The sequence below is a fragment of the Pseudorasbora parva genome, chromosome 1, assembly GCF_024679245.1.
Source record: "Pseudorasbora parva isolate DD20220531a chromosome 1, ASM2467924v1, whole genome shotgun sequence".
NCBI lineage: Eukaryota > Metazoa > Chordata > Actinopteri > Cypriniformes > Gobionidae > Pseudorasbora > Pseudorasbora parva.
The window spans coordinates 36,343,547-36,364,668 of NC_090172.1; the positions used below are offsets into that span (position 1 = coordinate 36,343,547).

Here is a 21,122-nt window from a genome sequence, read left to right on the forward strand (position 1 = left end):
ATTATGGGCTAGAGAGACAGAGTAAGATGCACTCAGCAAGTTTTACAAATAAAGAACTGTACTTTTTACTTTTATAGTACAGTATTAAGTCTTCAGTTGTATCATTATTTACATGAAGAGGGTCACCTCATGTTGAAATCACAAGCAAATGATCCATACTGACAAGAAAACAAAAATTACTGAGTGCATCTTTATAACTCACCAAGAAAGTATATTGTACCATATTCTCCTGCTTTATTTTATCACAGGAATTAAAATATGGATGTCCAAAGTCATGTAATTGTACCTTACATTTAAGTTTTACATAATACTCAATGTAGACACAACAATTAAACATTTCACTTAACTTTGGTTGATACTAATCATTTTATTTATTTAATGCACATTTCTCCCCCCACATTTCTTTTACATCAAACAATACCTGGCAAACCCCCAGATAAAGATCAATAGTTAAAATTAAATCCATAGTTGTTAAACACCTATTTAATAAATAATGTCCCTATATATTCTTGCTTGCATCATATTTAAATAATATGCTTTTTGCATTTCTTTAGACCATTTAATTTGCCCTGTATTTTTAGTTGTATGCACTATGACAATACAATGGAAGATTAAGTAACAACATTCCAGCTAGTTCCTGAAATGTTTCTGCATGTTTAGCACCAGTCTGTTGTGCAGATGATGTACAGCTAAGACACAAAGACCAAAAAAAGCATTCTCACATTTATTTGGGTCCATTTGAATGTGGTTAGAAATAAAAATCTCAATTTTTTTCTGACTGAGATGTGATGGAAATGTGGGTAGAAGTCGACCTCCACACCGTCCAAACTCAATAAACGATATGATGCCACAGAGACTTATCTGTCACAATGACCAAGGTGGGGGGTTGAGCTTAGCAAATTATGCAAAAAACATCATAGTAGACATCAGATAGACAATACAGTGGGTCAAGGTGCTGCATACACGTCCTCTCACATAAACAAGTCAGTCTGCTACTAACAGGATAGAGAATTTCTTGTTTGTCAGTCAGTCAGTGCATGAACCAGTAGAGACAAACGCAGATCTATAATTACCGTTATACTGACAAGCATTATGGTCGAGCACAAAAAAACAGGGTTAAGCGGCACAGATGGTTGCGAGCACCCTCGAGTGCTTCACTGAAATTATACTGCAGTTTTATTTTACTTGGCTATGTATACAAATCCCTGGGTATTAAAATAAAGCTCTTCATGATCTTAAATCAAAGCAAATCACAATGTAGTGAAAAGGTACTGATAAAATTAACAGTAATAATCCTGGAGGCTGATGCAGACTGATTATCAAAAAAAGTTTGTCATCTTAAACAAGTGCATACGAAGAATTAGGAGTCCAACTTTTTGGGCCAGCTCAATTATATTATCATAATTATAGACTATGCTGACGGCTTCCCATTCAAAAAAATCTCTTCTGCTCAATGGCATACATCTTCCCTGCAGGCAACTTCCTGAAGAACAGACTGTTGCCTCTGCTCATGTTGCCCTGAGACACACAAGGAGAAAGGGGGAACATAATTAGATTATCTGACAGTTTCATCAAATGGTAACATTGCTAAAGAAATAAACTTAAATTAAAAAAGAAATCTCAGTGAAGTGTTTTAGTATGTAGGTCACAGTTAAAAAACAATCCTAGACAGTGTTCAACAAAACCCTTTTCCAAGATGTTCTGCTCATCCAGACAACAGATTAACTGTTTAGATCATGTATTTGGGATGGCAAGAGAATCATCTTCAGCAACAGGAGGAACAGATCCAGCTTACTAGAATAAAACTCGTTTCGGTTGTTTTATAGAGTCATGTAGTTAAACTCATTATTACAGTAGAGTGCTGCTTTAATTCTATTAGCCCTTTAATTCGATTAGCCTAGTCAGATTCCACTTAAGAAATAGAAGGCTATTAGCGGAAGAATATTGACCAGTGTTTCCCAACCGGGGAAGTGTAAAAGCAGGGGTGCCGCGTAAAAGGTGCCAGTACGCACTTGCATCGCGGTTCATCTCACATCTGATGATGACATCATTAATATGGGTTGTAACTTGAAAAACATGCTTTTATGTATGTTTCTGTCGATGGATACACGTGCTGGCTCCTCAGTGATAGGCCTACAACAGCGATAATAAAAGAAAAACTGTCTCTCTTTGTAAACTGTGTTCAATGCATGCAAGTGCAGCCGTATGACCAGTCATTTCGCTGTCATCACCCGGGTATATTCGCCAGAAGACGCAAATGAGAGCGCGTGCAAGCTGTGTGAAGATCTGTCTCTGCACTCATCCGAGAGCACGCACACGTCTCACAGCGCGCAAATGTTGAGTTCTTTCAAGTCTTGCGCTTGAACGGACAAACTCACACAAAAAGTATGTCAACATATCCCTCTTGATGAGTATCCAAGCAGACTTGGTCTGAATATGCCTTAACCCGTTTAATCCCAAATTTTTTCCTGCAATGTGAGTACATGCAATTTACTCCTTAGACCTCCCTAACACACAAATGGGATGCCTTCTTTGATTTTATGTTGGTTAAGTTAGTGAAATATTAGGTTTTATACTCGGTCACAATAGTGACCGGTGGGAAACAGCATAGACAGAATTCATACAAATTCTTCTATTAGACCTATTTACCGGTTTGAAACTTAAAATAACAATAAAATATCCAACATATAAGAATGAGATATGATTAGGATTTACTTCAAAACTATTTCTATTGTTCATGATACACAATAAAAAAAAAATTGGGGGTATGAAAATTGCAGCCCATTGAAATAAATACAAAAATCTAGGTAACACGTTCATCTTCACTGAATAACGTGTCTGGCCAAAGAGAGGGGAAGAGGTGACCAACAAACCTTGAAAAGATCTACGCACTTACATGTAGTTATTACTCCTAAATATTAGGAAGAGCAACTTTGAACATTGAAGCACCAATTGGTAAATCCGAAATTTGGAAGTTTACAAGGTATATCTTATAAGGTTTATAAGGTATATCTCATAGATATAGATAGACAGACAGACAGACAGACAGAAGTATAGACTGATAGACAGATAGACAGAAGTATAGATAGATATACAGACAGACAGACAGAAGTATAGATAGATAGACAGACAGGCAGACAGACAGACAGAAGTATAGATAGACAGACAGAGAGAAGTATAGACAGACAGACAGACAGAAGTTTAGATAGATGGATAGATAGATAGACAGAAGTATAGACAGACAGACATATAGATAGACAGACAGAAGTATAGTTAGACAGACAGACAGAAGTATAGTTAGTTAGACAGACAGAAGTATAGATAGATAGACAGACAGACAGACAGAAAGAAGTATAGCTAGACAAAGGTATAGACAGACAGAAGTACGATGGATGGATGGATGGAGGGAGGGAGGGAGGGAGGGAGGGAGGGAGGGAGGGAGGGAGGGATGGATGGATGGATCGATGGACGGATGAATGGATGGACGGATAGATAGTTTTCAGTTCAATCTGTGAGTGAGTTCATATGAATAACACAGAATGACATAGAGGGGACATATTCTGTGTTATACTACCGGTCACAATTGTGACCGTCTTCTTTTATATGCATCCTGACAGCAGAATAAACCATGTATGAATATTATTTCAATATGTATGTATAGATGACCCTTTCATGATGATGTGTGCTAAAAATGAATGAGCTATTCAAAAATTAACTTTGATTAATTCATAAAATGTTCCTGTCATTTCTGTGCTTTCACATTGTCATTGTGCTAAGATGGCAGTACCAAGAAATAAGTGTGTGTGGTCACCCGACCAAACTATGCAGCAATGTTAAACCTGCGCAGAACTCATGTAGACATCTTAAATGGGTATTATAAATGAAAATTTGCTTCATAATAGAAGTTGCTTTTTAATACAACACTAAAATATTTGAGGAAAATTTACGGTCACAATTGTGACCGGTGGGATTAAACGGGTTAAGTGAACTTTATCCAATCGAGAAAGACGACGCATATCCCTGTATTAGGTCTTAAAGGGGCAGCAACCTGTACTATTTTTAATATCAAAGAAAAGATAAGGACATCACTCATTGCTTTTGATTGAATAGCTTGTGTAAGTTTAATAATGATTAATCTTTAATTTAAACAGTTAAATATGCAGTTATTTTACATTTGATTATTTATTCAATTTCTCTACCTAAAAACTAATGTTAGACCTGCCTGAAAAACATGAAAAGCATTGTTTATTTTATCAGTATCTTTGGTCAATAGTATTTATTTGTGCTGCTGTTTGTATTTAAGGGGGGGGGGGGGGGGGGGGACTCAGTTTCAGTCAATCTCATGTCAATCTTGAGTACCTATAGAGTAGTATTGCATCCTTCATATCTCCAAAAAGTCTTTAGTTTTATTATATTTATAAAAGAAAGATAGGCTGTACCGAGTCTTTCCGGAAAAAAACGAGCGGCTGGAGGCGTATCGTGTGGGCGGAGCTAAAGAATGGCGAGCGCACAGCTAGAGCACGAGAGCGTTAAGCGTGGAAAAGAAAACGTTACCCTAAATAAACCATGGCTATCAATCAGATTCAACTAATACATATACGATCCAGAATCGGATCCGGAGGCTAAAATAAACTGAACAGGAGAAGCAACAACAGCAGGATGTCCATCTCTGTGGTATGTACTGTATTTAGTGGATTGTCAACATTTGCGTTTGTTTACTTGTGGATTGTGAGGACATGATTTGGTTTATGGACTATTGTATGCGACTACACCTTAGCAATCGCAAGCAAAACGGTTTTGCACGTCAGACTACTAGTGTTACATAGAAAAACAATGGAGTAGCACATTTGAATGTGCTTTGTGTGAACGTTTAACGTTATGTTTGGGGTGGTTTTACAATAAACAAACAGACACCTACAATGGAAAATTTTCAAAGGGTGCCATGACTGAAAAAAGGTTGGGAAACTCTGACATAGACATTCAAAAAATGTGAACAAAACTCAAATCCCCATTCCCAGTAACTTAAATTGCTCACCTCTCGGCTCAGGTGACCCCAGCAGTGGAGCCAGTTGGGATAAATGGCAGCATAAGGTGGCAGACCTCCGGCAAGCCTGGGTCAGATCAGGAGATACATTATCTACAAATTATAATCTGTTACAACTAAACCTCAATTCATCTTAAATATTGTAAGGATCAGTTCAACAAACTTCAGGAAGTCTACATATCAGTACATGAATTTGACAAAGGAGAAGTAGTGAATAAATTATATTTAAAATATATATAAAACTATATTTTCAGATATTGATCATGAGGTGAAGATGCAAACAAGTTTAAGATTACAAGCTTCTTAAAAAGCTAAAAAACTAGATCTATTGACTATTGACTCCCTGTGCATCCAAATCTCCTTAAATGCCATTCACAAATGCTTCCACTAGTCACACAAAATCCCTTACCCACAGTTGTTTACTGCCATCAGGTTGGACACCAGTACAAATGGATACGTCAGCATACTTGCAAAAAACTGAGTAAATGTCAAAAAAAAAAAGAAAAAAAAAAGGGGGGGGGGTGTTAGATTGAGAGCAATAGCAAACCTTTGTCAATCAAAACAACCCTCTACAAACACATTAGAAATAGAAATCACCATTGGCTATTAAAATGTTTTATTTTACTCGCCAGACACACAGGCTCACATAAAGCAAAACATCTCACTCCAATTTACTCTTTTAGCTGTCATCTGGTTTTCCAAACCAAGAGTTTCTCGTGTTTTACTATATTACTTTAATTTAGACATTTAAATTGATATAAACTTTTAGCAATATAACTTAGAGGTGTACGAACAATCTGAAAACTGCAAATCTCATCAGCTTCTCTTCACAAAATGCTGCAGCTTTTAAAAAAAAATGATGGTAACACTTTCTCCTGGTTACACAGAAAAGGGATCAAGGTACTTCCGAGACTAAAATGCATGTTTGATACATGTCATATCTTAAAAATATATCAGTGCCATTGTTTTGTTTCAAGACGCACACCAGTAAGGTTTTTTTTCTAAGGCATATTTATAAGAGCTACTTAAATGGCCTTGAAACTGGGCTTTCATTTTACAGTGTCCCTGTTACATGTAGAATTTGTATAAATGATATACTGATTCATAACCTAAGAAGCTAGGGAGCTGATTGAGACGGACTCTTGAATTGAGTGTGTTCAATAAATGTGCGACATACAAAATGTGCAGTGGTGGGGCGTCCCCAGGACAGGTTTGAAAAACACAAGCCAAAACCACCACCTAATCCTAACCATATAATAAAATACATGGAGTTAATTATAACAACTCAGTATTTAAAGGTATAATTACATTGTAACAGACACATTACAACAAAAAGTGTAACCGAATATACATTAATTTTTGTATTAATTTGAAAGCATAAGAGCTAAACTTCATAATTTAAAAAAGAAACATCAGTAAAGCATTTTTTTTTATTATAAAACTTAAATAATTAGGGCTGAAATGTGGCAAACATGTATAAATGAAAATGTATGAATGCATATCTGTAATATTAAACAGAAATTATGGGATGCCTGAAGTGGAGACGTTATTCGTCACTTAATATTTGCTGGGCTCATGAATATTAATCATGCTGTCTGCATTAAAGGTTAGTTCACCCAAAAATGAAATCATTGTCATTAATGACTCCCCCTAATGTTGTTCCACACCCATAAGACCTCCGGTCATCTTTAGAACACAGTTTAAGATATTTTATATTTTAGTCCCAGAGCATATGCAGTCTATGCACACTGTACTGTCCATGTCCAGAAAGCTAATAAAAACATCATCAAAGTAGTCCATATGTGACATCAGTTGGTTGATTCGGATCTCTAATGTCACGTGATCCAAACTGCTGAAATCACGTGACATTGGCGATCCAAATCATTGATCGATTCACTGATTCATGGCCGTTGGAATCTTTATTTGAGGTTTGAAAACAAACACAGAAGAGAGGAATGATGCTGATAAAAAGTCGTAGTTTTTGTTATTTTTTGACCAAAATGTATTTTCGATGCTTCAAGAGATTCTAATTAACCAACTGATGTCACATATGGACTACTTTGATGATGTTTTTATTCCCTTTCTGGACATGGACAGTATAGTGTGCATAGACTGCATTATGCTCTGGGACTAAAATATAAAAAATCTTAAACTATGTTCCGATGATGAATGAAGGTCTTACGGGTGTGGAACGACATTAGGGTCATTAATGACATCAATTTCATTTTTGGGTGAACTAACCCTTTAACTCAAAATGATTTGCTGAAATCAAAACACGGAAGACTATAGATGAGTACTAGCGAATTGGAATACTGTTTGCACATTAGTTCCAACCACTGTAGAAGATACCAGCTGGCAATGGCTTCTACTTGGTCTTAAATTGTTCGTTTTATGTGACTGGCTAGAATACTGAAACATTCCAAACAGTCTCAGTTGTAACATAATACTACCATTTACAAATAGTGCATAAATGTAAGTCTCTGACACTTTCACTCTTTGCATACAAGACAGAGCAAACAGAGTTCTTTTTTCACCAAACAACGGTAAGTACCCTTACTCACCGTCGTTTGGTGAAAAAAGAACTCTGTTTGCTCTAACAGCTAAACATTAGAGTTCACACTTGCAAATTAGAGGATGGATATCCGACCATAGATATTTCGAAATGCCATTCGGGTTTGGGTCAGGCTCGGTCACGTCAGCTCGATAAGGCATTGAACCTTTTACATTTTAAAACGGCCTATTATGCAAGTAGCCAATGGGCCTGTTTAACTTGATGCAATGGTTTGTTTTTGTGATTAAAATAAATGTAAAATATTACCCTAACATCTGCCTTCCTGTGTGCAGAAATTTGTTTATGTAGTTGTGACAACAACGCGCAACATATGCTTGCATTGCCCGTGGCATCCTTGTTATTCCAGCAGCACTAGCAACGAGTGCAACTTCAGCGCTGCTGGCAGGACAGAGTAGAAAGTAAAATCTTCATTAGCCTAAACTTTGATGGATAGATTATGTAAATAGATCCCATGTTGCAGTTTAGGAACCATACAGTTTGAGAAAAATGGCAAGAGTGACTTTCAGTTCAATAAGCACTTCAATTTGTTACATTTATGTTTTGTTCTGTTAGCTTGGGCCATTTTAGTAGACCTTTGTTCATTTAATTTCAGTTGGCTATTTGATTGGGCTCCGTGTAACGTTTGATGCCCCATGCGCATGCTGATGCGCTCGTCTGTAAACATTTCAGAATGCCTTCCTGCATTTGCTTAATAAAAGCAGGCTTTCCGCAAAAAAAAGAAAAGTAGCTACATGTATCATTAGTATATGAGGGGAAAAAAATAGATTTTAACTGTCGGGCTAGGACATAAATATCTTAATGCCTGTCGGGTTCGGTTACTGCTCTGTCGGACACGGACCAGGCTCGGACAGAAAAATGCGGCCTCATCCGCAATCTATTGCAAATCCATTGCTATCTCTGGGAATAGTGCACTGTAAAAATGGAGAGGGAAAATGCTTTATTACAATTTGCTTTATTCCCGCATTATTGAAATTACAAACTAATCTTTCAATCCCTGATAAATGAGCCATGACCATACATTTCCAACAATCAAAGTCTTATAATGTGTAGGTGCTCTATGCACTCAATTAGACAGTACAACAAATTGTAAATTACAAATTATATCAGTGATGTGCTTACTCATAACCTCCAACTTAATTACTGGTGAGTAAAATCAAACACTTTACCAGCCAATAGCGATTGATTGACAGTCACTTAGCTCAAAATTTGGTAGAATAGGCAAATTATGTACATGCTTTGTAGAGGGTGGTATCAAAACAGAACCAAACGATACTTTGCACTTGCCAATGATCATGCAAATAGCTTGTGTCAGATGACTTACCCCAGTCACAGCTTGAGAGCAGTTCTTGATCTCTCCTGTATGACTCGTCTGAGACAGACACAACAGGATAATCCACTCAGTACACACAATGCATTATGATAAAAACATATGCACAGTTGTTGTTCTAGCAAAAAACTATGCAATGATGAAACAATTAAAAACAGCTCACATGATTATCATACTGAATATTTCTACAAATCTAGGGTCCAAGATGCTTTATTGTTCGGACATGGGTTTGTGTGCTTACGTACCGAGTCATCTATAGTGTATGTGTTTATGAAGTGAGCAAGCATGTTGCAGATCCACAGGGAAAGAGCATCACCCAGTAAACGAGGAATGAGGCCACTGTGGGTTGACAAGACCAGTTGTAAAATTGCCTGACGACATTCATTAAAATGTTTAATGTCAAATCCATTCAATGTTTTATTATTTATTTAGCACCTAAAATGACTAGTAGATTTGTGAAGTTTGATTGATTTTTTTTCCACATACATGTATCCCACCTCATGTGTTGCGGTTTTAAGATGGTGTCATGCATTTGAAATAGTACAGCTGCAGACAAACCACAGACTACCTGATTTGAAAATGTCATTTTACACTTACGCAAAAAACCCCAGGATTCCCTCTTCCCTGTAGATGGTAACTATGGAGTCAAAGACGCCACTGGAAGGAACAAAAAAATAAATAAATGTGTGATGCAGAGATAAAAAACGGAAATCCAAAAAAAAAAAAAAAAATTAACTGACCTGTATTTGGCTTCTCTACCAATAAACTGGACCATGCACCTGAGAGTGATCACTGGCATATAAAAGACAAAAGGTGACATTCACACATTGAGAGAAAAGTGAGATTCAAATCGCAAAACATGTCATTTATTGTATTAATAGTATTTACCATGAAAAGGGTGTGTGACAATTGTAGCACATGAGCGTGCAATCATCTCTTTAGTGGTCTGAGAGGACAAATTAAATGAAGACAAGTAGAAAAAAAAAGCATTAGAAATACACAAAATAATTCAGAAAGTCTGTTTTGAAATATTTTCTATATGTCTCATCAGACTTGTGACTGTGTGAACAGGCCTTTGCTTGCATAAAAGGTGGCAAAAGAACAAGTCTTAAATTATGCTCACCTCATTAACTACATGTTGCAGAGAACCATCCTCTGCTTTCTGGCCACTTTTCACCATCTGTGAGAGCAAAAAAATGAGATGCAGGCTATTATATCACCGAACATACAAATGTGCAACAGACTGCAGCAATGACAGCCAAAGTAAAAAAAAAGAAAGAAAATAAAAACAAGAAAGAAAACAGAAAAAAGAAAGGAAATGCATGTGTTGGAATCAAGCAATAAAATAATACTTCCACAAACATGCATGTGTTCCTACCTCAATGTTTTCCTCCTGGCACTTCTGTGGGTTAAAACAAAGAGTTAGAGATATAAAGTATAAATAACCTCTGCTCAACTGTGCCCAGCCAGATAATTACAAAAGTCACATTGCAACAGCCTGAACAACATACAGACAGTAACACCCTGCACAGATCACAGTTACACAAATCTAAGTAAAGGCTGGAATACACTACACGACTTTTACCCAAAGCATCATACACTTGATGACGTAGTTAAAGCTTACAAAGAAAAACTGGGCATCACACACTAAATGACAAGATTACACATTTCCATACTTTCAAGCCATTCCAAACACAGCAATCCCACACTTACAATTGCCTTGTTGCTATAGGATATGGAAACAATGTGACTTTCATCAACTAGCAGCTACACATCCAGACAGCAAATGGAGGGGAAATAAAATGTCTTTCTATTTATGTTCTTAGCAGACACTTTCTTATCAGTGAGGTCTACAAGAAATAAACCTCTAAAAATCCTGGTGTGCATATAGTACCTGCAAGACTCTACTGTGGACAAGGGTGCCAATGGTCCCAGCACAAAGCCTTGGAGCGAGACCCTTAAACAGGCCTGATTTCCCATCAGTTTGGATGATGTGTTTGGCTGAAAGACACAAATGTAGGCGTAAGAAATGCATTCCTTTTTCAGAATTCTTCAAATCACATTGGTAACCCATATAAATGAATGGCAACGTAGACCCAGTGTAAAAGCAACCATTCACTTAATCTTACCATATGCAAAGAGCCCAGGAAGCTGGTACACTTGTCGACCAAACATATTCCTTCCTAGAGTAGGAGGAAGAGGTTCATGTCCAACCTATATATTTAAAAATACAAATAAGTTAGTGTGCCATTAAAGACAGACAGTGTGAAATTAATACACAATATATTTTATTGACCCTGAAAATAAACAGGCCCCTTCTTACAGTATTGTTTGAATTCAAGTAAACAATGTGAATTTGAGTAAACACTCATTTAGATTTGAAAAAATAATAAGAAAGTGTTATTTTGCAGAATCAATTTTCTTTCACTTTTACACAAACAAATGGGGGGACATCAGTGTTTGCATACTACACTCAGTTATCAAAACACAATATAGTGTACATGTAAAGCACACTACCTTACTGTTAATAAAAATAAATAAAAAAATTAATTAATAAAAAAACCCTGCAATAACCTTAATCAATTGTTATAAAGACAGGCGTACTATACCACAACACTGAATGACACCAGACACTGGTGTAAATATGCTATTGTTTTCAGAGGGCATAAGTTATAGATTACAATAATACGAGTTGTTGGCACTGTTATGTGCTAAAATTGCTATAAAAATTATTCCTGACAAACCTTATAGATTGACCTTCCAGGGCATTAACACACACATTAGATAGACAGCGGTCAATAGCCCTGCTAGAACAGCTAACGTTAATAACTACACAATAGTGAGCATCAACACCTTTATCCCCGTAAACACATCTACTGCACACACAAAAATACTCATGTCTGAGAAGAAAATATTACCATATAAACAAGTTACTGTTAACAAACCAACTGGCTAACATTTATCAACATGATGCTATCGAAACTGCTCGACAGCAGCGCATGTGCAGTCGGGAACTTGCTGCTGCTGTCATTTTTGCGTCTATTGTGTCAGTCTTACCTGAACTAAAACCTTGATGTACATAAGAGGATGGGAAAGGACTGTTAGTCCAGACCCAAGGAGGACTTGGCCACATGTGTCCGCCATTACCAAGACAATCCGGAACGTCAACGTCCCCCTCCTTGACAGAGAAGGTCCGTTGGCAATACGCACAAAACAATGTTGCCAGATCTTGCTATATAAAAAATAAAAATTAATTTAAGACCAAAATACGCTATTTTCCCCACACAAACAATAGGCGTAAACAGTCAATCTCAGTTTTTGTGCAGCAGATTATTGCCAAATTTAATTTATCTTATTATATCATTTTTAACAAAAAAATAAAATAAAAAAATCACAGATGTTTCGCATACAGCGAATCAACGATCTAATAATGACATCAGTTAATGATTTTCTCTCGCATGCGCCAACACACCCATAGATAAAGATATATAATGGGGTAAGTGAGGGGCTGGAGAAAGTAACAACAAATTCAGGAGATGAATCATGACATTATAAAAAGCTGCTAGAACCACAGGTGACAACCATAGCCTGTAAGAATAATAGCAAGAATAAAGAGGACATGGCAACACTGACTTATCACGTGATGAGGTTACTCGTATTTGATCACCTGACTGGGAACCCGTTCGTTCATTGTCCGCCAGGTGGCGCACTCTTACATCACATTAACAGCCACATCCATCCTGCCTAGTGCCTTGCTGAATGAAAGCATTTTATACGCTTATCATGTAAACGAGAGTTATTTTAGTTTACATAGTCGAGGTAAGGCTGCCATTAGATAGCCCTGCTCCAAAGTCTGCGTAAGGAGCAGGGGCGTTGCTAGTCATAAAACTCTAGCGGGGCACAGGCCCCTCATTATTATTATTATTTTTTTTTGAAAGCAAGAAGTGTGCCACACAATGCACTATACACGTTTTCTTTTGCTTAACCCAATATTCGTACACTGAAACAAGTACTGGGGGATGTAAACATGTAGAGATATTAATAGGCCTATTTATAAAAATATAAAAATATATTGATTTAAGTATTTTCTACATACTAAGTATTTCCCATAGGATTTAGTAAAACTGTGGGTGCACCTCTGTCCCTAGGGGGGTTCAGGGGCATGCCCCCCTGGAGAAAAATTTAGTGCATTTTAATGTTAAATTCATTAATTTGGTGCACTTTAAGAGTTCAAAATTCTGAGCTCAAACCTATATTCAGTGTGCAAATTGAGCAAAGAAAAAGAAAAAACTTTTTTGACTTGAACCTCAACTTTAAAGGGGCTTTTACACTCCATAATGGTAATAATAATAATAATATAAATTCTATGAGAGCAATAGCAATATATTGTAAAATGAATGCACTGGAAATAAATGAGTGAGCATTTATTTTGATGTAAACTGCAGTCGAGCATTTATTTTGGTGGAAAATATGTTTACAAACGCTCATTACAAATCCAGTAAAATGCAGTAATGAACAACTGTGCAGATATGAAATTGCATTTTTACATTTTCAAAAAACATCATTTAGTACGTTTATAAATCAATTTACATTGTGACACACACACACACACACACACACACACACACACACACACACACACACACACACACACACACACACACACACACACACACACACACACACACACACACACACACACACACACACACACTGGCCAGGATATTGTCATTTAAAAGTTGTTGTTGCAACCCTCAACTGATGTTGATGTTGACATGTTGTGTTTTGGCCTGAAGCTCCACCCTCCACCTATCAACCAATCATGAGTCAGTATTGTTTCTGCATCTGGGTTGCCAGCTCTGCTCTAGTTACCACAGCTGCAGCTACAAACGTTCATGTTGGATCCTGCAGCCTATCTGGCAACCTCGAGTCAGGGGAGAGGGGGAGAGGGGGAGAGGGGGAGAGGGGATACACCTGCAGTACCAGTTTTGGCCACAATCTCACATACACTTTCTTTAAGAGCATAAATATTCTAAGAGAAAACTACTATATTTACACATGATTTGACAGTTTATTTTAATAAATATCAAAAATGTAAAAGATGTGCATCATAGCTGACACCTAGATGATCACTTTACATTTGGTTGATTAAAATAAACTGTCAAATCATGTGTAAATATAGGGGTTTTCTCTAGAATATTTATGCTCTTAAAGGAAGTGTATGTGAGATTGTGGCCAAAACTGGTACTGCAGTGGAGGTGGAGGGTGGAGGGTGGAGGGTGGAGCTTCAGGCCAAAACATCAACATCAGTTGAGGGCTGCAACAACAACTTCTAAATGATAATATCCTGGCAAGTATGTATGATATGAAATGATAACATGATTTCTTAACGTCTAGTGACATATCAGGGTAATTTTATGATTAATTGAAATACATTTTTTACATAGAGTTCCTTTAATTTTAGTTGTTGTCATAAAATGACTGGTTCCTTGATATATTGTAATTGTAAATTCTTGAAAAATATTTGATTAGTCATTTTTATCATTGTGCAATGTAGAAGAATGCAAATCTCCAAGAAAGTTCTCCCCAGTTGTATTATTTCCATATACAGTAGTATGCTGAGAATGTAAATTATCAGAGTTTCCCATACATGTATTTATCTGTGGAGCCCTGCCACATTATTAACACTGACTGCCACAAATTGATATCAGAGCTCGATAAGGTTTTGTGTCCTCATCAAATAGAATGTCTGTTTGCGCTGTGCAAAGAGAAGTGCGCGATCAGCTCCGCATCTCAGTTAACCAATATCATCCTACTGAGGCCACAAATGGGCGTTATCCTGCTGGTGGGGGTTACCGTTTTTGCAGAATGGAATGCCCCTTTCTTCTTCGCCTCTTCTGCTGAACTGCTTGCTGTCAAGTGTCAACATCCCGGATTAATATGTTCAACATTCGCTAGTTAGTTTTTCTCAAACAGAAGCTTCAAAATAAGATCCAGCATCTTCCAACATGACATCATGACTTTGCGTAAACATACACGGCACTTCCTAAAGCGTGTTATCTGTGCGCATTTTGAGCTATCTATGTCTACGCTGTGTGATTCCACGTGAATCTCTAACGTTATGCCTTAACGAACCATTATGTGTGTGTGTGTGTGTGTGTGTGTGTGTGTGTGTGTGTGTGTGTGTGTGTGTGCGTGTGTCTACACAATGTAAATTGATTTATAAACGTACTAAATGATGTTTTTTGAAAATGTAAAAATGCAATTTCATATCTGCACAGTTGTTCATTACTGCATTTTACTGGATTTGTAATGAGCGTTTGTAAACATATTTTCCACCAAAATAAATGCTCGACTGCAGTTTACATCAAAATAAATGCTCACTCATTTATTTCCAGTGCATTCATTTTACAATATATTGCTATTGCTCTCATAGAATTTATATTATTATTATTATTACCATTATGGAGTGTAAGAGTCCCTTTAAAGTTGAGGTTCAAGTCAAAAAAGTTTTTTCTTTTTCTTTGCTCAATTTGCACACTGAATATAGGTTTGAGCTCAGAATTTTGAACTCTTAAAGTGCACCAAATTAATGAATTTGCACTAAATTTTTCTCCAGGGGGGCATGGCCCCCGAACCCCCCTAGGGACAGAGGTTCACCCACAGTTTCACTAAATCCTATGGGAAATACTGAGTATGTAGAAAATACTTAAATCAATATTTTTTATAAATAGGCCTATTAATATCTCTACATTTTTCCATCCTCCAGTACTTGTTTCAGTGTACGAATATTGGGTTAAGCAAAAGAAAACGTGAATAGTGCATTGTGTGGCACACTTCTTGCTTTAAAAAAAAAATAATAATAATAATTAGGGGCCTGTGCCCCGCTAGAGCTTTATGACTAGCAACGCCCCTGCTTATAAATGATGTAGGCCTACTAAAATTTGACCCAACTCAGAGTCATTTTCATGACAAAGTATAGCTATACATTTGAATTTTAAATATTAAATTTCACATTCCCGTTCATCATTTCATGTTTCTGTTTCACTTTTATATTTAAAACATTCCTTACATCATTTCTGAAAACAAAGACACCAGCGAAATTTCTCCTAGTTGAAATGTGTATAGGCTATATCATTTTGATGACCTATGGGAGTGAAATGGTTAATGTGCATGTAGTACTCAAGCTACTTTTTCATCAGACAGAACAGCCTGCCTGTTTATCTGTTGGCTACATCTCTGAATCATTAAGTGGTTTCATAAATCGTCTGGGATTGTCTGTAAATTATAATTTGACAGGTGGTGGAAATACATTTTAATGGAGAGCATTTAAGAGACAAAGCAGGGAGCTGAATTCATTCCGAATATTTGCATCAATGTGAGGTGAGCGTCTATTCTTTTGATGTCTTATTCAACAGGGATGAGATATGCAGAAATGTTTGTAAATCAGAGGGTATTTCAGTTTACAGAATTTCAGAATAAAAAAGTGATTTATCAGAATCTAAATGATAAATAATTTAAACAATCATATTGTGCATAGGTGCATGTAACTTAAGGAGATGCTCAGCAGTAAACTACTCAAATGCATATATTGAGTTACTTTTGATTTTTCTAAGAATTTCTCACAGAAAGAAGGAATTTACTTTTCCTTTATAAATAAGACATTTATTTTGCCCCACATGTATCGCTGTATGATCCAGAACCGATTTTCTCATGATGTTTCTGTTGATGGTGGTCATCTGTCTTCTGCTGAGCTCTTTTCAAGCTCAGAGCCGTTCTATTAAGGTAAGAACAGACATGTGTAAGTAATATAGAAAACAATATCAGTAACAGTCTCTGAGAAGATTTTCATTTTTATTTAGGTGATTCTAACCATCATATGTTTAACATGTTTATGCATAAACAGGATATCTCTGAAAAGAGCTCGGAGGAGATTGGTAAGAAATTCGTTTCAGTATGACTAATGGCAATGAACAGTATAATTAAAATCTTTATATGTTACTGTTTTATTCACGCTTCAATAAACTAACACTGGTTCTCAGATAAAGGCACTGAACAAGCTGATAAATCGGTGTCAGCTATAATTGAAAGGACCAACAAACATGCAGGTAAGAGGACATGCTATTATTGGAATGTGTTTTTATGTCAGCAGCTCAATAAAGAGAAGACAGTGCTCCACAATTAAAGAAATATTATTATAGTCTTGATGAGCAACATAAGTTCAGGGCTGTTCCTCCAGAATTAGCATGTTGTGTGAATTACTGTGCTTCATATCAGGACAGGGACTGAATGAGCCCTCAATCATGTTTGGAGACATCGCTGTAGCAACAGGCATAGAAATGACAGATCCATGCGCAGCTAGTGGGTGCAAATGGCAGAGAAGCACAAGTGGAAATGTCCTTGTGCCTTATGTCATCTCTGATGAATACTGTGAGTGACAGCTCTTAGCTCTTAGAAAAACCTTGTACTACATCATAAAGGTTCAAGCCATTTTTAATATCTGAACTCTCCAACAGCCTCCCAGGAGAAGGATGTCATTTTTCAAGGCTTGAGATCTTTTGAGAAATCAACCTGCATTCGCTTCAGGCCTCGCACAAAACAGAGGGACTATATCAACATAGTGTCTAATTCAGGGTAAAAATCTGATTTTCTTGCTATTGCCATTTGTGCTTAAAAAGTACTGTATTATAAATTGGAGCTTTGTATTAATTGTGATTATTATTTTTTTAAATTAAGATTTACTTAAACTTGCAAACTTATTTACTTCAGAGTCAGACTCAACACAATATTGTTTAGCAAAATGTTCAATGAAATCAAATTAAATTATGCTATAGCCTACAACTGTCTGGCACAGGAACAATGGCACATCCTTTGTACACTTCAGATCAAATCTGCTTAGAGTCAGGGCTGGACTGGTAATGTGGCAAATATGGTGTTTTGGAAGAAATATTTATTAAAAATGTTGCTATTATTACTTAAATTAATATTGCAGAATATAAATAACTTTCACAGAGGCTGTTTTCGTATTTTCTTTAGGTGTTTACAATTTTTATTAATTACAAATATAATAGTTTATTATATATGTTTTATATAGTTTTAGAAACCATATAGCCATATAATGCGGAGCAAGGTTTTTACAGTCTATGTTTTTTACCCTGTGACTACCATGATCTTACATTTAAATGAAACTGGCCTACAGTTAAACTACAGTCTATAAAACAGCTTTAAGTCTAGATCCCATGAATTAAGGACAAAGCTTTTTTTTCCTCTTTAAAAGTTGTATTAATTTTTTTAAATAGATTTAATGAAATGTAATTAAATTCTATTTCAATGATAGCCTCACGAAAGAATATGAATGCTTTTAAAGGGCAAGTTCAACCCAAAAATGTGATCATTTACTCACCCTAATGTCATTCCAAACCTAAATTAATTTATTTCTGTGTAGCATAAAATAAAATAATTTGAGTCAGTTTTTTTGTTCATACTATATTCAAATGGTAGCCTAACCAAAATGGCTTGGTTGCCAACATTCTTCAGAACATCTACTTTTGTGTTTCAAGGAAGCCATGCAGGTTTGGAACGACACGAGAGTGAGTAAATGATGCTGACAGCATTTAAAAGAATTAAATTAACTTAACTGCATCCTAGCTCAAAATCATCAGTGCTTTACTGTCAAGTGCATTTCTTTGTGACAAAAAAGCAATATTAAGTTTATCTGCATTTGTAGTAAATTCGATAATATCTATCATTATTTGTCGTTGTCCTAGTTTTATTTATTTACTCCAATTTAAGATTAAAACCAACCCCAGCCCCAAAACCCCAGCAAAAACATTCACAAGGAACTCATGGGCTGGATGGGCTGGGTTTGCCAGAGCTGAATTTTAGCCCCAGTCCAGCCTTGCTTAGAGTACTGTTAAAGGTTAATGTTCTCATGGGTTAGAAACCAGAACATTTGTAATGAAGCTTTTGGAGTCAGTCGGTTTGCTGCTGGTTAAACAATCCACTGTGCATGGTTCCTCAAAAATAACTTTGCTAGCGTGTGATTAGTAATGAATTCTGTATGTATTGTTTGAATCCTTTCATTATGTGTGATCTGTAGGTGCTACTCTTTCGTGGGCCGTCGCAGTGGAGGTCAGACTGTGTCTCTGGACCGTACTGGATGCATCTCCCTGAATATAGTGCTGCACGAGCTGCTTCACACGCTGGGCTTTCACCACGAACATAACCGCAGTGACCGCGACAATAACGTCCAAATCCTTTATAAAAACATCATTCCTGGTACATCTGCTTGGTACACATTTCTTCAGCAGGTTTTGTTCTAAAACCTTTACATTTGTAGTTGCAAATCTTCTCAACAATGGTGGAGAAGCTTTTGCTACTAAATGCAGCTAGAATTCTCTAAAAGCAGAAATAGGAAATTAGAGCTTTGATTGAATTTTAATATGACTTAGTATGAATATGAATATTGTTCCTTTTTGATTGCTGTAATAGGGCAGGAGCGCAACTTTGACAAAATCAAGACTAACAACCTGGAGACTGCCTATGACTACAGCTCTGTGATGCACTATGGAAGGCAAGTTTTCCATTAGTTTAGTTCAACATATATTTTCTCTGGATACCCCAAAAACATTTGGGAAAAGGGTTGGAACAACTAAACGAATGTGGAATGTGTTTGATACTGGAGTGTCTATGTGGTTTCAGGTTTGCCTTCTCCAAGAACAGAGAGCCGACCATCCTCCCCATTCCTGACAATAACGTGCCTATTGGTCATTCTGAGAAAATGAGTTCAAATGATATTCTGCGTATTAACAGACTCTACTGTATGTCTTAAGTCCTTCCTTCTCTTATTAATTCATTTAAAAGAATACATTTTGAGAGCTTTGTCAACAGAGGGTGAAAATGCGGCCTTCTTTGAATTACATTGATAAGGAAATGCATTTATATTTTTTATATATACTTTCCTTTTTCCAGAGTGGGCCAAAAATGTCTGTGTTATCAAACGTGAATTTTTTTGCAAAATGACATTTCGCTATTCACGCATGCAGGACTAAATACTTTACAGATTCCAGAGTTTGTGGTTAGACTCAATTTACTAAGAGTTGGGCCTGTGTTTAATTCACAATTTTTAAATAATTGGAGGGTTTCAAGTGTAGATGAAATGGAATGTTCTAAACCACAAAGATGTACAAAATAAATCCATATTGCTCTTCCTTTATCTTATGGTTTGTGTGTCAGCCACCAGCCTTCTGCTTGTAAGGTTCTAGAGCCATATACAGTATTGCCTCCAACATTGAAAGGTTGCAAAAGGTCCTCTTCTTTTGAAACGAGGGTCTGTTAAATGGTGAAATTTGATGGAGCAAATGTTTCATATTAACCTGTAAAACCATACAGTTTGTGCAAGGCATCTTTTGAAATATTTCCACATCCTCTTAAGGTTAATCACTTGACTCAACATCTGGGTAACAGTAGACCAGAGATATTAAAGCTTCCTCTTTGTAAACTAGGTTCATGGTCTGCTTTAGGGAGCTATTGCAGTTTGAAAATGCTTTCAACATAAAGATGAAAGGTTGAAAAATGGTTGATTGTGTTTGTCTAAAAACACAGACATTTACCTATTGAAATAATTAGTATGTAAATGAAGCTGATTTATCACATTTTTAAAAATATATAAAATAATTGAATATTATTTCATTCTTATTTTGCTCAATTAAAAACAACACTGTGGATAATTTCTCACAGGCAAGGAAAATGTACATTTTATTTTATTTAGTTTACATATGTTTTAAAAGGAAATAGGCAAAATGATTTGTATTAAAAATAATAAATTAGGCTATAGTAATTGTATAATAATTTACTTTAATACACTCAGTGTACTAAACTGCCCGTTAATGCAAATACCTAATTAGCCAATCACATGGCAGAAACTCAGTGGATTTAGACATATAGACATGGTCAAGATGATCTGAAGTTCAAACTGAAAGGTGGTTGTGACTTTGAATGGACTGGTCTGAGTATTTCAGAAACTGCTGATCAACTGAGATATTCACACACAACCATATAGGGTATACAGAGAATGGTCCCAAAAAAAAAAGAGAAGGTGTCCAGTGAAAGGCAGTTCTTTGGGACATCTGACGCCAGATGTCAGAGGAGAATGGCCAATAACCTCTTGTTACAACCGA

At 36.3% G+C, this 21,122-nt stretch overlaps 2 protein-coding genes across 2 annotated transcripts; one reads left to right on the top strand and one right to left on the bottom strand.

The window, feature by feature from the left end:
• Positions 1–710: 710 nt before the first annotated feature.
• mtch2 (mitochondrial carrier homolog 2) lies at positions 711–12,139 on the bottom strand. The gene is made up of 13 exons (XM_067439575.1): positions 12,001–12,139; positions 11,073–11,157; positions 10,838–10,944; positions 10,322–10,345; positions 10,067–10,123; positions 9,832–9,889; positions 9,684–9,735; positions 9,541–9,600; positions 9,189–9,282; positions 8,938–8,985; positions 5,454–5,521; positions 5,036–5,111; positions 711–1,518 (listed from the first exon to the last, which is right to left on the bottom strand). The coding sequence occupies exons 1-13, from the start codon at positions 12,085–12,087 to the stop codon at positions 1,432–1,434; spliced, it is 903 nt and encodes a 300-aa protein (XP_067295676.1). The 5' UTR covers positions 12,088–12,139; the 3' UTR covers positions 711–1,431.
• Positions 12,140–16,194: 4,055 nt separating this feature from the next.
• On the top strand, positions 16,195–20,041 carry c6ast1 (six-cysteine containing astacin protease 1). Its single transcript, XM_067450474.1, has 9 exons — positions 16,195–16,326; positions 16,644–16,728; positions 16,850–16,880; positions 16,986–17,051; positions 17,221–17,373; positions 17,460–17,577; positions 19,043–19,221; positions 19,435–19,516; positions 19,645–20,041. The coding sequence occupies exons 2-9, from the start codon at positions 16,657–16,659 to the stop codon at positions 19,772–19,774; spliced, it is 831 nt and encodes a 276-aa protein (XP_067306575.1). The 5' UTR covers positions 16,195–16,326; positions 16,644–16,656; the 3' UTR covers positions 19,775–20,041.
• The last annotated feature ends 1,081 nt before the right edge of the window (positions 20,042–21,122 follow it).